This window comes from Orycteropus afer, unplaced genomic scaffold, assembly GCF_000298275.1.
Source record: "Orycteropus afer afer isolate SDZICR_OR568_19922 unplaced genomic scaffold, OryAfe1.0 scaffold00116, whole genome shotgun sequence".
Classification (NCBI taxonomy): domain Eukaryota; kingdom Metazoa; phylum Chordata; class Mammalia; order Tubulidentata; family Orycteropodidae; genus Orycteropus; species Orycteropus afer.
This window is the reverse complement of record NW_006921703.1, coordinates 9,567,393-9,588,780: the sequence shown is the minus strand read 5'-3', so window position 1 is coordinate 9,588,780 and position 21,388 is coordinate 9,567,393. Positions and strand designations below refer to the sequence as shown.

At 37.0% G+C, this 21,388-nt stretch overlaps 1 protein-coding gene across 1 annotated transcript in view; it reads right to left on the bottom strand.

Annotated features, from left to right (window-relative positions):
• Positions 1-269: 269 nt before the first annotated feature.
• Positions 270-21,388, bottom strand: part of TMEM144 (transmembrane protein 144) — a 41,020-nt gene continuing 19,901 nt past the window's right edge. The window contains exons 6-11 of the mRNA XM_007943986.1: positions 16,908-16,984; positions 14,467-14,585; positions 10,482-10,601; positions 9,147-9,244; positions 4,920-4,973; positions 270-353 (exon numbers count right to left, since the gene is read on the bottom strand). Coding sequence (XP_007942177.1) covers positions 270-353; positions 4,920-4,973; positions 9,147-9,244; positions 10,482-10,601; positions 14,467-14,585; positions 16,908-16,984 — 552 coding nt within the window. The remainder of the gene's footprint in view (positions 354-4,919; positions 4,974-9,146; positions 9,245-10,481; positions 10,602-14,466; positions 14,586-16,907; positions 16,985-21,388) is intronic.

The following is a 21,388-nucleotide window of genomic DNA, read 5'->3' as shown; positions in this document are numbered from 1 at the left end:
TATGAATGTAGACTTTTAGTCATCCAGAAAGTCCTATCTCCTTCATATGCAGGTCATCAGAAGAACTTTTTCCTTTTAGACTTGACTGAAATTCAGTTTTCCTTCATTATCACATTGTGGGAATAAAAATTAATAATTTACACACTTGAAGAGTGTTTGATCCATTTTGCAGCATGCACATGAACTTTCTCTGTTCTCAGTATTGTCTCTTTAGGCTTAAGCAGAGGAATTCTCTTACCCACTGCTGCCATCTTCTGGTTTTGTGACAGTTAGATTTTAGAAAAAGCAGTGCATAAAGCTCCAGTCAAAATGATGCAAAATGCAAGTATCATTAATAAGTAGTTTTGTAGACCCTGCATAAGAAACATAATAACTTTAATTAAAAAACAATTAAATATACAAAATTCATAGACTCAAAATTGCTGGGAACCTTACAGATCATCTGATCTAACTACCTGTAGTCTTTTTTTTTTTTTTTTTTTCGCTACCCCTCCAGGTAATCTTGCAAACTGTCCCTGGAAACTCACAAGATCCTTACTAGTTCACCTATCCAATAAATACATGTGGACACCCTCTATGTACTAACACGTGCTGGGTTAAAATGATGAGCAAAAGTGGGCATGGATTATGTCCTTCTGCAGCTAACCTTCAGAGAGACAAGAATTAAACAAATAATCTAAGAATGTTACAAAGTGAGAGGGATGCTAATAAGCAAAGGACCATAGATGTTTGAGAGTATGTTACAAAGAAACATTAAGTAGGTTGGTTTGAGGGATGGGGGCTGAGCTTCTAAGTATTAACAAATCAGGCAAGAGAAATAGGGTAGCAATTAGAGATACTAGGTAGGAGGAATTTTATGTGCAAAGCCTTTTTTTGTAAGAGAAAGCATGGTAATTCCCAGGGACTGTACAAAGGCCAGTGTGACTGCAGCAATCAGAGTGAGGCAGAGTAAAATGAGGTTGAAGGGCCATGGGCCGGAACATACTGGGATCTTACAGGCCATAATATGGCTCATGATTTTTTGTTTGTTTGTTTTTTTCTTTTTTACAAGTGAAGACCTTAAAGAAAAGGCTAGCTGGGTGTGATGAAAATACCAGATCTGAGTTTTGTAGAGCCCTCACTCTTTTGCCTGTGAACTGAGTGGATGCAAGGAAACCAAAGGAGGAAACTACAATTCTCCAGGGGGATGCACGGTGAAGTGCAGGTGAAGAGATGAGACAGGTTTAATGAATGAGGAAGAAACAGAGAGAAGTATCAAGAATAACTAAATCTGACTTGCCCTGCTATGTGTGAGAGCCTTGGCCCTAAAATGGAAAACACTGAGGACCATTTTTCAATTCAGCCCAGTTCATTTTTAAATTAACAAGGAAATATCTCCCTGTTTTCAGAAATATTTCATTCCCTTCAATTTTATCTCTAGGAATACAGACAGATCACTTCTAGTATCTCTTCCACAAGATAAGCCCTGAAATGTTGAAAAGTAGCTATATCCCTAGAGGTATCTCTTTTCCTGGTCGGTATTCCAGCTCCTTTGATCAGTTTTCATATGGAATGGTTTCCAGTTCCTTCAGTGTCTTGTTTGCAGGTTTGTCTGTATATTTTTTTAAATATAGACTCCATTACTTGTTACTCTAAGCAAGAACTCTTGGTGGTGCAATGGTTAAGTGCTTGACTGTGAACCAAAATTTGGCAGTTCAAATTTACCCCATTGCTCTGAGGGAGCCAGATCTGGGGATCTGGAGATCCATTTCCATAAAGATTACAGTCTAGACAAGCCTATGGTGCAATTCTACTCTGTCACATTGTGTCTATAGTTTTCAAGGCTGACCTTTCAGAAACAGATTGCCAGGCTTGTCACCCTGAACATATCAAGGTAGGTTCAAACCTCTAACCTTTCAACTAAGTGTGTTAATTTGCCTCTGTGTGATAAGCAAAGATAAGTCTTAGTACGTTATGTTGGGGCCAGGTAAATTGATTAGCTGATGCACTTTGAGCCTCCGCACCACAGGTTCAAATCTAATCACATGTTCCACATCTGAAAGTTAGTATCACAAAGCTCAAACAAACAAAAAAACCAAACTCGCTGCCCGTGGAGTCGGTCCCCACTCATAGTGACCCCTCCTTGGGTTTCTGAGGTGATATCTCTATGGAGTAGATTGCCCAATCTTCCTTCCGAGGACTGGCTGGTGGGTTTGAACTGCTAACCTTCCAGTTAGCAGTTAAATGCCTTACGCACTGCGCCACCAGGGCTCCCATCACAAAGCTCAGAGCAGCTTATTTGAACTCTCTCTTCTCTCTCGTACTTTAATCCTGCAGTAAGACTTTAGGTTTCCTAACATGTATTTAGTTTTTAAGACTGCATCTTTTCCATATATTCTAGTACTGTTGCAAAGTAGGCACTCAAGAAATATTTGTTCATAGAATGAATATACTCAGCTGTTTTCCAAATGTACATTGTGAATCAGTCAATTGATGTACTTATTTATGTAAGAAAAAGACAATATACTAGGCTTCAGTTATTAGCACTTTATGACCTAATTATGTGAATACTTTGCTATTCTATTTTATTATCTGTGTAGACAGATGAATAATGTTCTCAGGAAATAAAATATTTTTTTCCACTTTAAGGATAAAAATCTGCTAGAACTGTTTAGTCTCATAGCTGAGTGAGCTCTAGATTACTCTAGAGAGAAAGATTGATTATGTTTGGGCAAGAGAAATTGTTTTCCTTTGTCAAAGATAACAGTTAACTTTTGGAAAGATTATGATAACCTTTTCCCTGAAGCAAAACATTTTTAATTTGGATTTTTGAAGCAGCTACTAAGATGATATAGATCATTTCATTCTTCATTTGGGAGTAGCTACTGACCTATAAATTTTTGTGGTAATAACTCCTTGTGTTGGTGACATATTGACTAAAGTGCGATGCATATAATTTATAAGTAGCTTAAACTAAATGTAAAATTCTAAAACTTCCCAAAGAGTGACAGATACCAGATATCAAGAACATCAACAGTGTAATGAACCCAACTGATGCATTGATGGCATTAAAATTAAACAATGTCAGTAAGCTCTTTAATACAAAATGTGTCCATGTCTCTGCCTAGTTCCTACTGCTATGAATTGTACACTTGGAGGCCTGCTTCAAGACACGGAACTGATAGGATCTAAAACTCATAAAGATAAAGGTTTTGCTGTTGTTTCCTTCTTTAGAGCTTAGTTAGAGGGTTTTGTTTTGTTCCTAAAAAAAAAATATTTAAAAAATGTTCTGATAGGATTTTGGATTTAGTGTTTAGTTTATGACTCTTAAACTTGTTGGAATGTAAAGTATTTAAAGCTTTCCTTTAATCAGCTCTCAAGAGGCAATTAGGTATCTGTGCTGAATGATAAATACCTCTGGATATTCCTTAAGTTGTTTGTAGATAGACTTGTAAGTTGGTTATTTTTTTTTACTCTAGAAAGGTCAATAATTTATTCTTTGCTTTCACCTCAGCCCTCTCTCTCAATACTTGTGATTGTATCAGAGACAATTTTTCCAAAATAGAAAAGAGGAGATAAGCAATTCTAGTGTTTAAAAGTCTTTATTTTATAAGGAAACTGCTCGAACTTAAATTACATGTTTTAGGAATATGGGGCAATTTAGACTGTCATGTTTTATTTTGTTTAATTTTGGGGGTCTATATTTACTTAGTCAAACTTTAGAACCTACTCTCAGTGTTCCAAAAGTGACTTCTCTAGGATTTTATAGGATTCACACTGAATGTGAATGGTAGAACTGCCCTGGGCTTAATAGTGCACAATCCATCTGTCACTATGAATAAAACACTATTACAAAATACATTTCACGTATACTCCTCAAGTGAAGACTTTTTCCACCAATAAAAAAATATGGAAAATACTTTGTAACAATTTTTAATGAAAATATACATGTATACATACATATTTCATAGAACTATCTGATGAATGTAATTAAAAATTATCATCATCCCTAGATATGGGGTTTTTAGGGGAGTAAGAAGTTTTGGGATGTTGTAGTTGTCACCTGCTACCATGATGTTTTCTTATAAAGCTGTTGGCTTGATAAAAAGGCCTTTGGGAAGCAAGAAGACCATTAGAAAAATCTATTCCATAATTTTGTTTGCCTCAGGGATATTTTAACCTTTGGGATAAAATAATCTTTTGTCTTGCTTATCTTATACCTTGCTTGGGAGCTCTGGTGGCGTAGTACCTAAGGCATTTGACAAAATACCAGAAGGCTGGCAGTTCAAACCCACCATCCACTCCTCGGAAGGAAGGTTGGGCAATCTACTTCCAGAGATACTGCCTTGGAAACCCAAGGAGAGGTCACTATGAATCGGATCCAACTCGATGGCAGTGAGTTTACTTTTACAATAAACAAATTTCACTGTGTCATATTTTATTGAATTATTTGACTAAAATCAGTTAATGAAAATTAAAGTCAACTAAAGAATTTTTTTTTTAAAACTAGTGGGTAGGGAGAAACATGGTGTTTCATAATCATCATAAACCAAAACAACAAAATCAGTTGCTGTGCAGTCAATTCTGACTTACGGCAACATATATGCACGGTGTAGAACTGCTCCATAGGGTTTTCAAGGTTGTGACATTTTGGAAGCAAATCATCAGGTTTGTCTTCCAAGGTTTGAAATGACAGCCTTTTGTTTTCCATTTGTGCTACCCAGGGATTCCAACAATTAGCATAGCTCTAGTATTTTCTTTCCTAATTAGAGATAGTAACATTTTGAACATGAGGCCTATCAAATCTATGTGTTGTCTGCTCCTAGCTTAGGAGTCACATGCAGTATTCAGAAAATAAATAATATTAAATAAACATCATATTAAAAATCCATCTGCCTGGATTTACTCTATTTTCTAGATTTGCCCTTTCTTGTACATACCTGTATTTCCTTAAACATGAAGACACCCCACATTGCAGCTATAAATCCTGGACCCTTAAAGAAAAATAAAAATGTTAACTAAACTGTATGTTTTTCTATGAATACACTCTATATAAATATAGTAAATTGAAAGTTGACCTTTTAAGTAGCTTGCTATTCTAAAAGCAATATAACAATATTTTCAAGCAAAAGCACTCATAATCTTAACCTAACTCAACATTAACTATCACATTAAATAACATTAAGTAAAAAAATAAATAAAAAAAAAGACTTTTCTTCATTTTTCTTTATGCTCTCCAGTTTTATTATTTTGATGGTGCTATAATATTTTAAAAACTAGAAAAGGCTTTTCCTTAATGTGATATATTTATAATAAACTATATTTTAATGATGAGATAGCTTATTTTTTTCTATCAATCTAATTAGTTTCTTGTTGTTGTTGTTGTTGTTGTTATTTGCCGTCGAGTCAGCCCCGACTCATAGCGACCCCTCCTTGGGTTTCCGAGGCAGTATCACTACGGAAGTAGGATTGCCCAACCTTTCTTCCAAGGAGTGGCTGGTGGGTTTGAACCGCCAGCCTTCTGGTTAGCAGTCAAGTGCCTTAGCACTATGCTACCAGAGCTCCCAATTAGTTTCTTAGGATACTCAAAATGAAATTAATAAGAAAAAAGGATATGCGTAAACTTTTAGCTTTCTTTGGTATGAGATAATCTCATAACCGAATACATTTTAGTATGTTCTTTTGGGCCTGATAATTAATGTGTGCATATGGAAGTAGCACATGCACTTTATTCATTTGTTTCCCTTGACAGATGTTACCACAGAGTAATCAACTATGTCTTACATTACAAACCAATCAATATTAAAGGTCCTATTCTGGGAAGATAGAAAAACCATGCAAAGCAAAACAATCATCACAGGGTTTAGTGGGTTAAAACAAACACAAGCATGAAACAATATAGGACAAAGGAAATGAGAAAAAAATGAGATGAGGAAAATGAGTGATTCTATAATTTGAAAATGATGAGCTACTCAAGCTGAGTGTTATGTATTTATATATATGTATTTTTAGCTGAGAAGGAAAAGAAAATTGAATTTGGATTGATCTTGGCCTTTGCAGAGAAGGTATATTATATCAACATTTTTATGATTCTTCCTCAAACTCTGCATGAACTGTGGAAGAGTTTCAAATCAATAATTCCAAAATGTTTTTTTCCCATTTCATTATTCCAACTGTCTAAATGACTGGGTCAACAAAGTTTGATTTCACTCCTGGCATATAAGTGAAGCAATAAAAATATATTAGCTCTCTGTTTATCAACATCTGGAAAAGTCAACACCAAAAGAGCCAGACAAATAGTCAAAGGAACTGCCTTTTACCATGACAGAGTGTCCTAAGCCTCAAAGTCTAAATCAAATGAGAAGCAGCTGGATCTTTCAGGAAACCCCATCCTGATTTACAAAGAAATGACAGGAAACAATAAAAAAGAAGATATAATTACCATCATGCTAATCTCTCATAACATTTTATCCTCTGAAATCTGAAAATTCATCTCCCTTTTCATAGTGCATGGTAGAAAATAATACTAAAAAGTATCATTGGCCTTTAAAGATGTTCGTCTGATAATTTTCTAATTTTCAGTTTAGAAAGAATCTACGAGTTATTGCAAGGAGTAAAATGGTGGTGATGCTTTTCCCAAAGTAATGCAAGCATAGGTCAAAGTGGTACAGACTCTTTGATTCAGACTTTGTCCTAAGTCTTTATCAAAATCCAAGGTAAGAAACAGTCATGCAACAACCATTTGTGTATTATAAAAATTTGTGAAGAATATAATTTATTTGCTATCCTCTGACTGCTGCCCTTTATCCTCTGTGGTCCTCTATCTTCCGTTCAATGACCTTATATGATAAATTCTGTTAAGAATTGGTATTTTCTGAGGAAATAACATACTACCAGTAAATAAGAATTAGCTGTTTCATCATATTACCCTTTGGAAGCAGCAAGCAACATTTAATGTTTAATCATAGTAACTGTTCTCTTTTTGCGCTATTTGCTTCCTTCCTCTTTCTTGCCATGACTTCCACTGTCTGCGTTTGTATTCTTATTAGTCTCGTGTAACCTAATTCTTCATGTACATTTTACTTTAAATTGCCTCAAGATCTTTCTGGAGAATCTATATTTGTTCAAAGATATAATAAATAAAAGAATAAATTACTACAACATGATAGATAAGGCTTAAATATGGCACAAGAGTTCATCACTCGGCTGCTAACTAAAAGATTGGTGGTCTGAATTCACCCAGCAGCTCTGTGAGAGAAAGACCTGACAAGCTGCTCCCATAAATTTATTGACTAGAAAATCCTATGGGCCTTTCTAGTGTGTCAATGACAATGGCTTGATCTACTTTAATAAATACTATTCCTTTCTATATAGTGGGAGCTCTGGTGGCATAGTGCCTAAGCATTTGACTGCTAACCAGAAGGCTGGGGGTTCAAACCACCAGCCACTCCTCAGAAGGAAGATTGGGCAACCTACTTCCGTAGAGATATTGCCTCAGAAACCAAAGGAAGGGTCGTTAAGAGTGAGTAGACTCAACAGCACTAAGTTTTGTTTTTCTATGTAGTAAGATTTAACACTGTCAAATATTTGTGTTGCTCAGCAATAATGAAGAATGTAAAAATGTATGTTCTTTAAATTGGGGATGGGTGAAAAGAAACTGTTATTTTAATTTAGTTGTGTTTGGAAACTGTTTTATAAACACAGTATAAATGTCAAAAATTCATTATTTTGAAACCCAGAATTTATATTACAATTTAAATATTTTTCAAACTTTTCTGCAATGTGTTTTAGACCAGAGAACATTTCCCAAAAAAAAATCAGTTTTCAATTGCACAACTGAGCCACTCAAATTTTGTTGGCAAATGTTTTTTGTGGTAATGAATTAGGTAGCAGAGGATACAGTGAAGAACCACTGGTCAACAATCAAACATGGCTAGAGATGCAAGAGCCCAAGCATTAAATCAATTCCTTGGTGTGTATATATTAGCCGTAGTCCCACAATGAACCTAAGGCAAACTTTAAATTGGATTTTATACTGATGGCAGAAAGTAGCACTGTGCACTGGAAAACTTCCAAACTCAGAAGTCTTGAGATTTCCAAACTAGCTACGTAACTTTAGACAATATTCTTAGCTGACTAAACCCATGGCCATCCAGTCAATTCTGACTCACAGTAACCCTACAGGATAGAGTAGAACTGCCCTATGCTCTATAGGGTTTCTAACGATAGAAATCTTTATGAAAAGTGAATTGCCTCATCTTTCTCACACAGAGCAGCTGGTGGGTTTGAAATGCTGACGTTTTGGTTAACTACTATGCCACCAGAGATCCTTCCTAGCTGACTGTGCCTCGATTTTCTCATTTTCAAAATGGGGTTAATCCTTGTCTTGCCTCTGAAAATGGAATATATATATATATATATATATATTTACTTATGTCTCAAATAATTGGCACCTAAAAAATCAGATGGAGAAAACTCCATTCTCTATGTCATGATAAATGGCATTTTCCAGATATGAAAACCCACTGCTGTCAAATCGAATCTGACTCATAGTGATCCCTTCTTGTGTTTCCAAGGCAGTATCACTACAGAAGTAGATTGCCCAACCTTCCTTCTGAGGAGTGGCTGGTGGGTTTGAACCACCAGCATTCTGGTTAGCAGTCAAGTGCATTAAGCTCTACACCACCAGAGCTCCTTTTCCAGAGAAAATATCTTAAAGATATTGTAATACCATTTCAAGCAGAGTCTGAAGTACATACCAGCTCACGTGGTTGCTATGAGATTCAAATGTGATAGTATGCACAAAGCAATTTTATATTTATAGACTGTTATGAAAATAGGAATTAATATTATTATAAATAGAAAATTAAAATGTATCAAAACTAACATCAGGTAAAATAAGAAAAATTAAAAAAAAAAAAAACCCGCAAGGACATTAAAGCTGAATGAACTTGCTAATATGAGTTGATAAATGTTCCTTAGCAACCAAAGGTATGAGGATTAGAGAGTCAGTTTAGCTACTTGAATCTATTGATAATAGTTGTATTGCCAACTAACAATAAAAATCTTTAGTGATTCACTAAGAATCTCAGAAAATTTATATTTACATTGAAAAACAACAAACTGGGGGGTGTGTGGTGGGGAGATAAAAACATTCAGGTACTTACAGCAGTGATTATTGGAAAACTGACCACAGGACTTAAAGAGTGATTAGCTATGAACCAACAACAGGTGGCTATTGCCCAAAGTGTTCCTGAAAGGAATCCTGAAATGCAGACATGACACATTTACAAACCTTTTCTCCTGAAAAATTCACACTTCAGATACATGAAGAATGCTAAAGTTCACATATATAATGCATTCCTATCAATGTTGTAGACTAACATGGATTTTTGATCTATATTTTAAGGTCATTTTGGAAACCAACTGATTCTTCTGCTCTTAACTGCTGTGGGTACAATTATCAACCTTTTCAGATTACTGATATTAAATAAAGTAGTAGTTGATGTAAAGATAGGATAACATCCTATAGAAGATATTAGATCTAAACATTCTCTACAAATATCATTTACTCTAAACTAGGAATTTAAAAAGAAGTGAAATATAGAATGATGCTACAGCTAAGAAATGAAAATACAAGCTAAATATTTCATGATACTTTGGCAAAGCATTCAGTTAGTATTCTATCATTTTCTATAATGTGAATGCTTTGGCTTAAATGAAGTAACCAAAGAAAACCAAACTCACTGCCATCGGGTTGTTTCCGACTCATAGCGACTCCCACTGGGTTTCTGAGGCTATAAATCTTTACCGAAGTAGATCACCCCATCTTCCTTTCATGGAAAGGCTGTGGGTTTAAATTGCTGACTTTCCATCAGCAGTCAAGCGCCTTATCCACTACGCCACCAGAGCTCTTTAAGTGAAGTAGTCATTTAAAATGAACCTGACTTATCCTTTACTTAGATCTTTAAGAAATTATTACTTGTAAACCAAGTTGAATGATTCCAAATTGAATGATAATAAACTCTTAAATAAGTAAGAAATAGTGATTTTACCACCAAGGCTAATGGATTTAGTCTGAAAGCAGTTTCTCCAAAACTACAGAATCCTATGACATGATTTGTTGTTGTTGTTGTTTTTAAAATAGAGTCAAAGGACTCAGACTTTCAATATGAATCTTTAAAGAGTAAAGAAGAAATAGTAAAGAATGATGGCCAATATACAAGCTGCTTTGTCACAGGAAAAGATCTGAGATTCATTGAGTTTTAGGTTATATACTAATGATCTGGATTTCCTATTCAGTTTTGTGATTTTTAAATACTTCTTATTAAGTGATAAACTGGGAGCCAAAGCAGTGAAAGGAATGACAAATACACACGCAGAGACTCCCCACCCCCTCCACACACACCAGGTAACCTAATTTCCAGAATATAATTATGTTGCCTAAATGAGTAAAGAATTACACTTTCACATAGAACATTTTCCGTAGTAAATATTCTTACCTGGTAAGACTGCTTCAGGGTATAGTTTAGGACTATTTTTCATGGCTATACAGTAGGCCAAAAAGTAGACTGTACTTGCAAGAAAGATACCACTGAAGTGTGCAAAGACATAATCTAAATCTGAAAACATAGATATAAAACTCTCAGATCATTTTAGTTATTCCAAGCACATTTAGATTTCTGAAAGTAAATGAAATAAAATTTTAAAAATTGACTTTAAAAATAATCATTAGTTACCTTTAATCATTCTATTTTTTTATATGGGCTCTGTAGTAACGTAGCGGCTAAGACATTTGACTGCTAACCAGAAGGCTGGTGGTTCAAACCCACCAGCCACTCCTTAGAAGGAAGATAAGGAGCCTTGGCAGTGCACTGGTTAAGCACTTTCCTGATGGCTTAAAGATCAGTGGTTCAAACCCACAGGAGAAAACTATGGCAGTCTACTTCTTCCCAAGATTACAGGCTTGGAAACACTATGGGGCAGTTCAACTCTGTCACATAGGGCTACTATGAGTCTGTATCGACTGGATGGCAACAGCTTTAACCCACCCACTTCTGACAAGTCGGATCTGACTCATAGTGACGCCTCCTTGGGTTTCCAAAGTGGTATCTCTACAGAAGTAGATTGCCCAACTTTAGCAGGTGCAAATGGTTAATGCACTTGGTTGCTAACTGAAAGGTTAGAGGTTCTAGTCTAGACAGAGGTGCTTCAGAAGAAAGATGATCTACTTCCAAAAAATCAGCCATTGGAAACACTATGAAGCATGGCCCTACTCTGGCACATGTGAAGTCACCATGAGTTGGAGGCAACTGAATAGAATAAAAAATATATATGTATGTTAAATATCTTTTTTTAAAGAATATTTAGACCAAATGACTAACTATAGTAAATTACCAGGTGGATTGTGGTGGTGTCAGGAGGTGTGGGAAAAAAAAATTGGGTGCTCTTATGTGGTCTACTGGTCAGTGTGGAGACCAGTATATCTATTGTACATGATAGCCATGTTGTTGTTGTTGTTATGTGCTGACTCATAGCGACCCCTCCTTGGGTTTCCGAGGCAGTATCACTACGGAAGTAGATTGCCCAACCTTCCTTCCGAGGAGTGGCTGGTGGGTTTGAACCACCAGTCTTCTGGTTAGCAGTCAAGTGCCTTCAGAAAGTTATTCCAAAGAAGGTTTTATTCAATTATTTATTATAAAACCAGTTACATGGGGGAGTTAGTCACACAAGATAATTGTGCAATCTCCAAGAAGCCTCAACTCCACTATCTGCTAAGCAGACAATACTCTGGCTACACTGATAGGTATCTTCAGGGCTTTTGTACACTGGGATCAATGTTTTTCTCACCTAAAATTCTGACAAAGATAAACCAGTTGTTGCTGGGTCGACTCCAACTCATGGTGACCCCCATGCTTGTCAGAGTAGAACTGTGCTCCTTGAGTTTTTCAGGGGCTGATATTTTTGGAGTAGATCACCAAGTCTTTCTTCTGAAAAGCCTCTCGGTGGATTTGGACATCCAACTTTTTGGTTAGCACAGAGTGTGTTAACCCTTTGCATCACCCAGGGATTGGTTGATAAAGATAAGTGGCCAGCTGTGGTGTAGGGAGGAAAGCTTGGATAAGGAGTTTGCTTATTCTAACATCTTAAACTCTACTTCTGAATCATATAAGGACTAATAGCTCCACCTATGGACCACCACAAAAAGGCAGCGTAGCATAACAATTAAGAGCACAGACTAAAGCAATAAAATCAACCCACTGGCATAAAGTCAATTTCAATAGGGTTTCCAAGGCTGTAAATCTTTATGGAAGCAGAATGCTTCATCTCTCTCCTAAGGAGTGACTGGTGGGTTTGAACTGCCAGCCATCTGGTTAGCACCTGAATGCTTTAACCACTGTGCCACCAGAGCTCCTTGAGCACAGGCTACTTGGGTGCAAATCCTCATCCCCATTACGCAGTAACTTGGGAACTTGCACAAGTTATCTAATATATGTCTCACTTTTCTGAACTGTAAAATGAAGATGATAATAATAATTAATTCATAATATTTTTATGAGGATTAACTAAGTTAATATATGAAAAGTGCTTATAACAGTGATGAGCACAGAGCACATACTACACATGTGTTTGCTATTTAAAAAATAATGCCCCCATGACATCAAGCTCAGTTTGCATAATATACTACACAAAACATTGTTCCAATTCCTACTTTGGCGAGTAGTAACTAGGATCTTAAAAGCTTGCAAGCTGCCATCTAAATGCAACAATGGGTCTCTCCTCATCCAGAGAAAAGAAGAATGAAGAAAACCAAAAATTCACGGAAACAATTAGTCCTAGCGATTGGTACACCATCCGATCTTCAGCCTATACAACTGAGACCAGAAGAACTAGATGGTGCCCGGCTACCACTGTCAACCACTTGGTAGAGGATCTTTGTAAGAGATACTGGATAGAGAAGGAGAACAATGTGGAACAAAACTCAAAATCATTTGGAGAAAAAAAAAAAGGGGGGGACCAGGTTTGCTGGTCTGAAAGAGCCTGGTGGAACCACTGAGATTATGGCCCCTAGCTGCCCTTCAGGTCTGGAATTGAACCAACATCTGTGGCTTCCAGCTGAACAAAAGACAGGCATATGAGTTGAACATTTACCTGAGGTAGATACACTCCTTGGAGAGAACAATCGTGGGAGAAAGAAGGGCTGCTTATGCACTGGGAGACAGCTCAGGGGGCAGGAGTGCATGGAGGGTGGACACAGGGAAGAGGTAACTATTGGGAGGAAGTGGGAGGGGAGCTGTTGCATTGTGGTAAATTGTGGTCAATGTCATGAGATAAAGTGTATGTGAACTGCTGTATGGAAAGTGAATATTCTCTGTAAATTTTCATGCAAATCACAATAAAAAAGTAAAAAAAAAAAGAAAAAAATTAAAAAAATAATGCCCCCATGTAGAATTGTTTTTTAATAATCTGTACTAAAGTGTGTTGCTATCAGATTAGATTCACAGTTGTCATAAGAAATATTCATTAGAACTCATTTGTTCTAATATGTAAAGATATTATTAAAGACATTGTTTATTATGTCTCAGTACCAAGAACACTGGTAATCCTGAAAAATTGGTTGTTTTCATCTTGTGTTCACTGAATCGTAGAAAATGATTTGATTTCCCTCATAAGCGGGATACAAGAACTCTTGCAGTCAAATTTATGGCTCATTGCTAGCAAGTGGAGAAATGTGATATAAAGTTTTTAGACTTATTCCTGGTTCTGTATGATTTCATCACCCTCGCTTTTATTCATTTTTTTAATGAATAAAAAGTTTGAATAGTGTACATATACACAAAGGGAGAAGGAAGTTGTCATGGATTGAATTATTTTGTTCCCCCAAAATTTGTGTAAACTTGGCTAAGCCATGATTTTCAGTGGTTTAGTAGTTATGTAATGATGTAATGTGGCAGATATGTAATGATATCCAATGATGTGATCTGAAATGATAAGCTAATAAGGTAATAACAAGATTAAAGGTAGTATGCAACATCCCAGGAGCTCTGGTAGCATAGTGCCCAAGGCACTTGACTGCTAACCAGAAGGCTGGCAGTTCAAACCCACCAGCCACTCCTCGGAAAGAAGATGGGGCAATCTACTTCCATAGTGATATCACCTTGGAAACCCAAGGAGGGGTCGCTATGAGTTGGGTCTGACTCCACGACACATAACACCAACAGCAATGTACTAATGAGTTCATTAAGGAGCTCTGGTGGAGTAGTCCCTAAGGCATTTGACTGCTAACCAGAAGGCTGACAGTTCAAAACCACTGGCCACTCCTTGGAAGGAAGATTGGGCAATCTACTTCCTTAGTCATATAGCCTTGGAAACCCAAGGAGGGGTCACTATGAGTTGGAGATGACTCGATGGCACATAACAACAACAACAACAACAACAACAACGAGTTCAGTTATAAAGTGAAATAAATGAAATTTTTGATCTTACCATATTGACTTGCTCCTGCATATGCACTATCATTTCTTTTGCTGTGGTCCTTGATATAAATGATTGGCACAAATGTACATCCATAGAATATTCCAGATATCACTGCAAGACTACATCCCCTTAAAAAACAAGTAAATCTCTGTTAATCTTGATCCAAAACAATATGTTTGACATACATACAAATGGAGTCATAATTAAAGCATGTCTCCAAATGTAAATAACAAGAACTTATACAGAAATCATTGCATCTATCTCAATCTATAACTAGCAGAAATCAAAGAAATACTCTGCAGTATCAAAGTGGTACCAGAACTAAGAGTCCAGCTTCTGTCCACCACTGCACATGATTTGTAGAAATTACAATGGGTTATCATAATAAATTATATAAATGAGATTATTATTATCATTTTATTATGCAATACACATAAAATATGGCTTTCTAATTAAATGATGAGGTATTTGTGGCCCAACACTATGCCTTATGCTTTCTTTTAAACACCCTATAGTATCTAGCAAGGGGTTGTGATAGACTAAGTACTAGACACATTTTTTTGTTCCAAACAACCAGAGAGGTCCATAGACTTATCTATGCTTAAGTTAATTATGTCATGGTCAAAAGGAAGTGCTGAATTACTCAAATAACCTGGATTTTTCAGGTAAAACATTTCTTTTTATAAGAAGAAAATATTTAATTTTAAGTACTATAGCCATGCTCACTCCTCAGACTTAGGCCATGCCTGCATTAAGCAAGAATTTCCAGTGATTTTGAGGGGAGGTGATTAATGTTTTATAACAGGTAGTTCCTTTAACTTAATACAAAAGACAATAATGTGAAACAGGAAATATTTAGCCAAAAACTATTCCCTTCTAAACTTATAAACAATCCCCAAAGTTTATATTAATAGTATTTTAAAGAATATGAGGCCACAGGAATCCAAACAACCATGTGGGCAACAGGAGCTCTGGTAGCATAGTGCCTAAGGCACTTGACTGCTAACCAGAAGGCTGGCAGTTGAAACTCACCAGCCACTCCTCAGAAGGAAGGTTGGGCAATCTACTTCCGTAGTGATACCGCCTCGGAAACCCAAGGAGGGGTCGCTATGAGTCAGGTCTGACTCGATGGCACGTAACAACAACAACAACATATGGGCAATGTGTTGTAGTCACCCTGGAAATCTCTGCATTATATTGAAGCCTGGATTTCATATTCCTGGAGGAATGTTCTAAACATAGACCAGACTAATAGATCAGGACTGACTAATAATAAAACAACCACAAATTTTTTTCTTAATAAATAACAATGGAGGAGAGATTTTTTAAAAAACAAATGTTTTATTTGAGAATGCTGTTTTATTATGAAATGCCACTTATAAAAATAACATTTATTTCTTCCAAGTTTGTTTGTTAGTTCATTCACTCATTCTCTTAAATATTTATTGAGCAGTTGCTATGTGCCAGTCAGGGAGTTCCTGAGTGGCCAAATGGCTAACATGCTTAGCTGCTAACTGAAAGGCTGGCAGTTTGAGTCCATTCAAAAGCCCCTTGGAAGAAAGGTCGGAATCCATTTAACCGCAATTGGTTTTGTTTTGGTTCTCTGTGGGAGGCACTTCATATTCTGCACTATGAAGATAGTGCATATACCATCAAAGGAAAAGCTTTATATTGTTGAGGCAAAAAAAAAGGTGTCACCACATTAAGTTCAAAAGCCATTAATTGTGTGATACAACAAGATGGCCTGCACAGGGCCTGCAACATTGAGCTCAAATATAGCAATGATTACGAGGATAGTGTAGGGCCAGGCAATATTTTGTTCTATTGTACATAGGGTCACTTTAAGTCAGAACCAACTTGATGGCACCTAACAACAACAAATGAGTGTATATTTTCATAGCTCCTTACAGATAAAAAAAGAGCCCCCCCCCAAAAAAAAGAACTGATATTGAACCTAGTTCTCCCAGTTTTTATGGAGACAGTATAGATACAAAATATTGCATTGTATGTGACAATGAATTGTGGGATTATAAAATTGTCCTACACACCCACGGAGGAACTGCAAGTATAGGGCAGGCATCATGAGTAGTGCAGTACTAGAGAATTGTGTTGCCTTGTTCAACTGTGATTGCTGAGAGCATGTTAGTGCAGTCTATCTCATTTACTTTAGGCACAAGAGTCTTGCAAAATGAGGTTGCTTTTGTCAACTACTTATTGTCTAGAGAGACTACAATAAAGCAACTAAGCACTTAAGGACCTCTGAACCTAAAAATTCATCAGGGAACAAAGAAAACCTCTCCTCAATGGAGCCAAGGAAGTCAAACCTTGTGTTACCATTTTCTTGGAATTCAGATAAATATCACTTCAAACTGATAATCCTTATACTGGTAACCCTGGTTTAACCAAAATAAGAAACAGAGTAATAGAGAAAAGAAGTAACTTCTGCTTACACTATACGTTGCTGTACTGTAGAAAGTTTATCCACCCAGGAATAATTAGGACAGGTATCTTCAGTTGTGTTGATCACCTGTTGAAAACATTGGAACAACAACAACAAAAACAAAACGAAAAAAAAAAAACCAGCATTTCATTGATAATCATGCTGGTGAAAAAAATTTCCAGTGATTCCCTCTCCTTTCTCAAGTGTACTTTAAAATCTGCACATGTTACATAGTGTACTTGATATGCAGATGACACAACATTGCTGGCTGAAAGTGAAGATGACTTGAAGTACTTACTGATGAAAGTCAAAGATTTTAGTATGGATTACACCTCAGCATAAACAAAAAACTCCTCACAAGTGGACCAAAAAGCAACATAGTGACAAACAGAGATTCAAGTTGTCAGGCATTTCATTTTACTTGGATCCACAATCAACGTTCATGGAAGGAGCAGTCAAGAAATCAGACATTGTATTACACTGGGAAAAGATGCTACAAGAGAGCTCTTTAAAGTGATAAGGAGCAAAGATGTCACTTTGAAGACTAAGATGTGCTTAACCAAAGCCACGGTATTTTCAGTCACCTCATATGCATGTGAAAGCTAGACAATGAATAAGGAAGATTGAGAAGAATTGATAAATTTGAATTGTGGTGTTGGCAAAGAACCTGAAAATACCATGGACTGCCAGAAGAATGAACAAATTTGTCTTGGAAGTAGTACAGCCAGAATGCTCCTTAGAAGTAAAAATGGCTAAACTTCATCTCATATACTTTTGGTCACATTGTCAGAAGGGACCAGTCCTTGGATTGGGATATCATGCTCCATAAAGTGGAGAGTCAGCGAGGAAGGGGAAGACCCTTAGTGAGATGGACTGACATAGTGACTAAAATGATGGGATCAGGCATAGCAAAAAGATTGTGAGGATAGTGCAGAACCAGGCAGTATTTTCTTCTGCTGCACAAAGTGTCACTAGAAGTAAGAGCTGACTCAATGGCACGTAACAAAAGATCACTAAATATACTCTCACTCTGTGGGTATCCCTAGGCTTGACTATTTCTGATTCTGTTCCTATTTCATTTAGAATAGTTGGATGTGAAGGAAGGAAGATGTCATCATACAGATAACCTGCACATTTAACCCCTCTTCCAAATGAGACTCTGAGTAACTGGGTAAAACAGATAAAAATAATGATACTGGAGTTATGAGCAACTAAGGAGAAGATTAACTATTAGATTCAATGAAGGCGGAGAAAGGGGGCAGATTAAACCAAAAAAAACAAACAAACTCACTTCCATTAAGTCGGTTCCAATTCATAGCGACCCTCCTTGAGTTTCCAAGGAGGTGTCTCTATGAAAGTAGATTGCCCAGTCTTCCTTCCCAGGAGTGGATGATGGGTTTTAACTGCCAGCCTTCTCTTAGCAGTCAAATGCCTTAGACCCTATGCCAGTAGATTAAATAACTGGGAAAAATAAACAAACCTGCTCAGCTGGCGGAGAAGAAGACAGAGAAGAGTTATTAGAAATGCAAAAGAGATCAAGGATGAGGAAGAAAAAAAAAATCACAGAACCCACAGGCTTTGGGGACTCTGAGTAGTCACACAAAAAGTTTTTCGAGGTGATCTGGGCTCTGAGTGAGTATAATAACTTTACTGGGAAACAGATTAAGACCCCCATTGGCTTGGGCTGCCGTGGGGTCCAGAAAAGAGTTGGGGAAAGGGAGAAACTCTCTCCAAGTAAGCAGAGCCCTGAAGTGGGTACATGGCAGTGGGCTTGGTACCAAATCTTGGATGACCCTATTTGGCACAGAATGGACCTGAGTATTGGAATTTTGCAGCTTCTCAATCAAAGCAGAAAGTGGTGGCCCTCTATCCACTGGGGTGTCTGTTTGTTTTGAACCATGGGTCTTTGATTGACAGCAGAGTGTCATCATCAGTAGAAACATCATAAGGACCCAGGCTGCCCTTCTCATGCCTACATCATTGACTGAATTATCTCTTCCTAAATGCAGAAAACTCCTTCTACCTTTCTATCCTGGGGTTTGTTTCTGGTGTTTCCCTCCACCTCCTGTCTTTTTCTTTCTTCCTTTTCTCCCCTGCCTTGTCTAATAGGAGGAAAACATTAAACCTCCACCTGGCAAATGGAGCTATTACACTGAACACTTCACCCAATAGACAGGTAACACCAATAGCTCCTGTGCCACAGGATCAATGACAGACGGTGAACAACCCTGGTTGTCCTAACTCCAAATTCTCTTCACAATGACAGAGACCTGCATCTGCATCCACACCAGTGATTCCACCAACACAAAGAAAGCTGGAGAGCAACCCAGTACAGCTGAGTTAATAACCAAAGAAGTACACCTGCCCCACACTTTCAGATATAGTAAAACATAAAATCAAGGTGAAACAAATTGATACATAACTAATAATTAAAGACAACAACTTCAAAATGTCTAGGAAACAACAGACAACCTCAAATCAAACAGAAAAAATAGGACAAGACAAAAGAAATAATAGCCCTGGGTAAAGAATTATCTATCATGAAAGAAGAACAAGTAATGGAACTATCTGAGAAGGAATTCGGAAGGTCATATATATGGGACACTCTAAGACCTCAAGGAAACCATAAACAGAAACAACGAGAAGACAGACAGTACCTTGGAAGAATTCAGGAAAATCGTTCAAGAACAAAATAACAGGATAAATACACAATTAGAACTCATACATAAACAGCAATTAGAAATCCAGAAGATGAACACTAAAATTACGGAGATAGATAGCACAGTGGAAGGATAAAAGAGTAGACTAGAACTGGCTGAAGAATGCATTGCTCAACTAATAGGCAAATTCCTTGATGCCAGCCTGTATGAAGAAAAATCAGAACAAAGATTTAAGAGAAATGAAGAGAACATAAGCATTACATGGGATGACATGAAAAGAAACAATATACGCCTGATTGGAATATACCAGAACAAGAGGAGGCAAAAAAAAAAAAAAAAAAGAAAACACTGAGAAAATTGCCAAAGATTTGCTAATACAATAGTTTGGCAAATTCTCTGTTTGAATGTTTCACAGCTTAATATATGGCTATTTTGAAACACCTATTAAAACTAACAAAATTTATTAACTCTTATGTTCCAGTTACATATTTTAATTATCTGTAAAAAAATTAGAACCCCAAAAATCCAATATGTCACTTTGAGGACTAAAGTCCACCTGACCCAAGCCATGGTATTTTCAATTGCCTCATATGCATGGAAAAGCTGGACAATGGATAAGGAAGACAGAATGGATGCATTCTAATTGTGGTGTTGACAAAGAATATTGAATATACTATGGACTGCCAGAGGAACGAACAAATCTGTCTTAGAAGAAGTACAGCCAGAGTGCTCCTTGGAACTGAGGACAGCAAGACTTGTCTCAAGTACTTTGGACATGTTATCAGGAGGCACCAATCCCTGGGGAAGGACATCATGGCTGGTAAAGTAGAGGGTCAGCAACAAAGGAAGACCCTCTCTGAGACAGAGTGACACAATAGATGCAAATTGGGCTCAAATATAATAATGATTGTGAAGTAGGTGTAGGAGTGGTCAGTGTTTTGTTCCATTGTACATAGGATCATTAGGAGTCAGAACCAACTCAATGACACCTAACAACAGCAACAGTAAATCTAGTTTGCTTACAGTCTTCCCTCATGCCTAAAGGAATTTAAGGCAATTAGCCTACTATATATCTTTTATCAAGTTATGTTTATATTATTTTTATCCTTTTTTTTTTTCCCCTTGCGTGGTGGATAATTAGGAGGCTCTGGAACCCTAAAGTGGACAAGGAACACCAGAAACCATCCACTCTCCCTGATATGCTGTGCTGATTACAGATGCCTATGGAATAATAAACCTCTTCTCTCTTACACTTAAGCTGATTATTATTCAACTTAGTGCCTAATCAACCAAAGCTTCAGTCACCTTAGTGGATAAGAGTTTTCCTAGGAGAAGGAGAAAAGAGTAATTTTAAAGTAAGGAGACAAGGTACCACCTTTGAGCAAGGCATCCATTAGTGGAGGTGTGAGGCTTCCTAGGTCAGCTAGAGTGCCCTGGGCCCATGGCAGACGGAGGAGATGCTTGAAAGAGAAAGACCTAGAGTCTGGGATCATGGAAAGGCAAGGCAGCCCTTGAAATCACTTTTATATATGTAGCCAACCTAAGTAACCCAGACTTGCCGTTACAGACTAATTTAGATTCTCCAAGTTCAAAACAGTGACCTCTTACATTTTCCTGATTTTTATCATTGAGTAGAGCAGGATATGGCATAAAAGAGAAGTAGAAAAGCAAAAGGAAGATCAAGTCCAATTTCTACTCTCACATGTCTTTTGTCTTTGGTTGGCTTCCTTTAGTCTATTTCTCCTCCTGGCATAGTAGAAAATCTCCTTCCTCCTCCTTTATAAGGTTACTTTCATTACCCTGAAGTATTTAGGGTTCCCCTGTTGTAGAA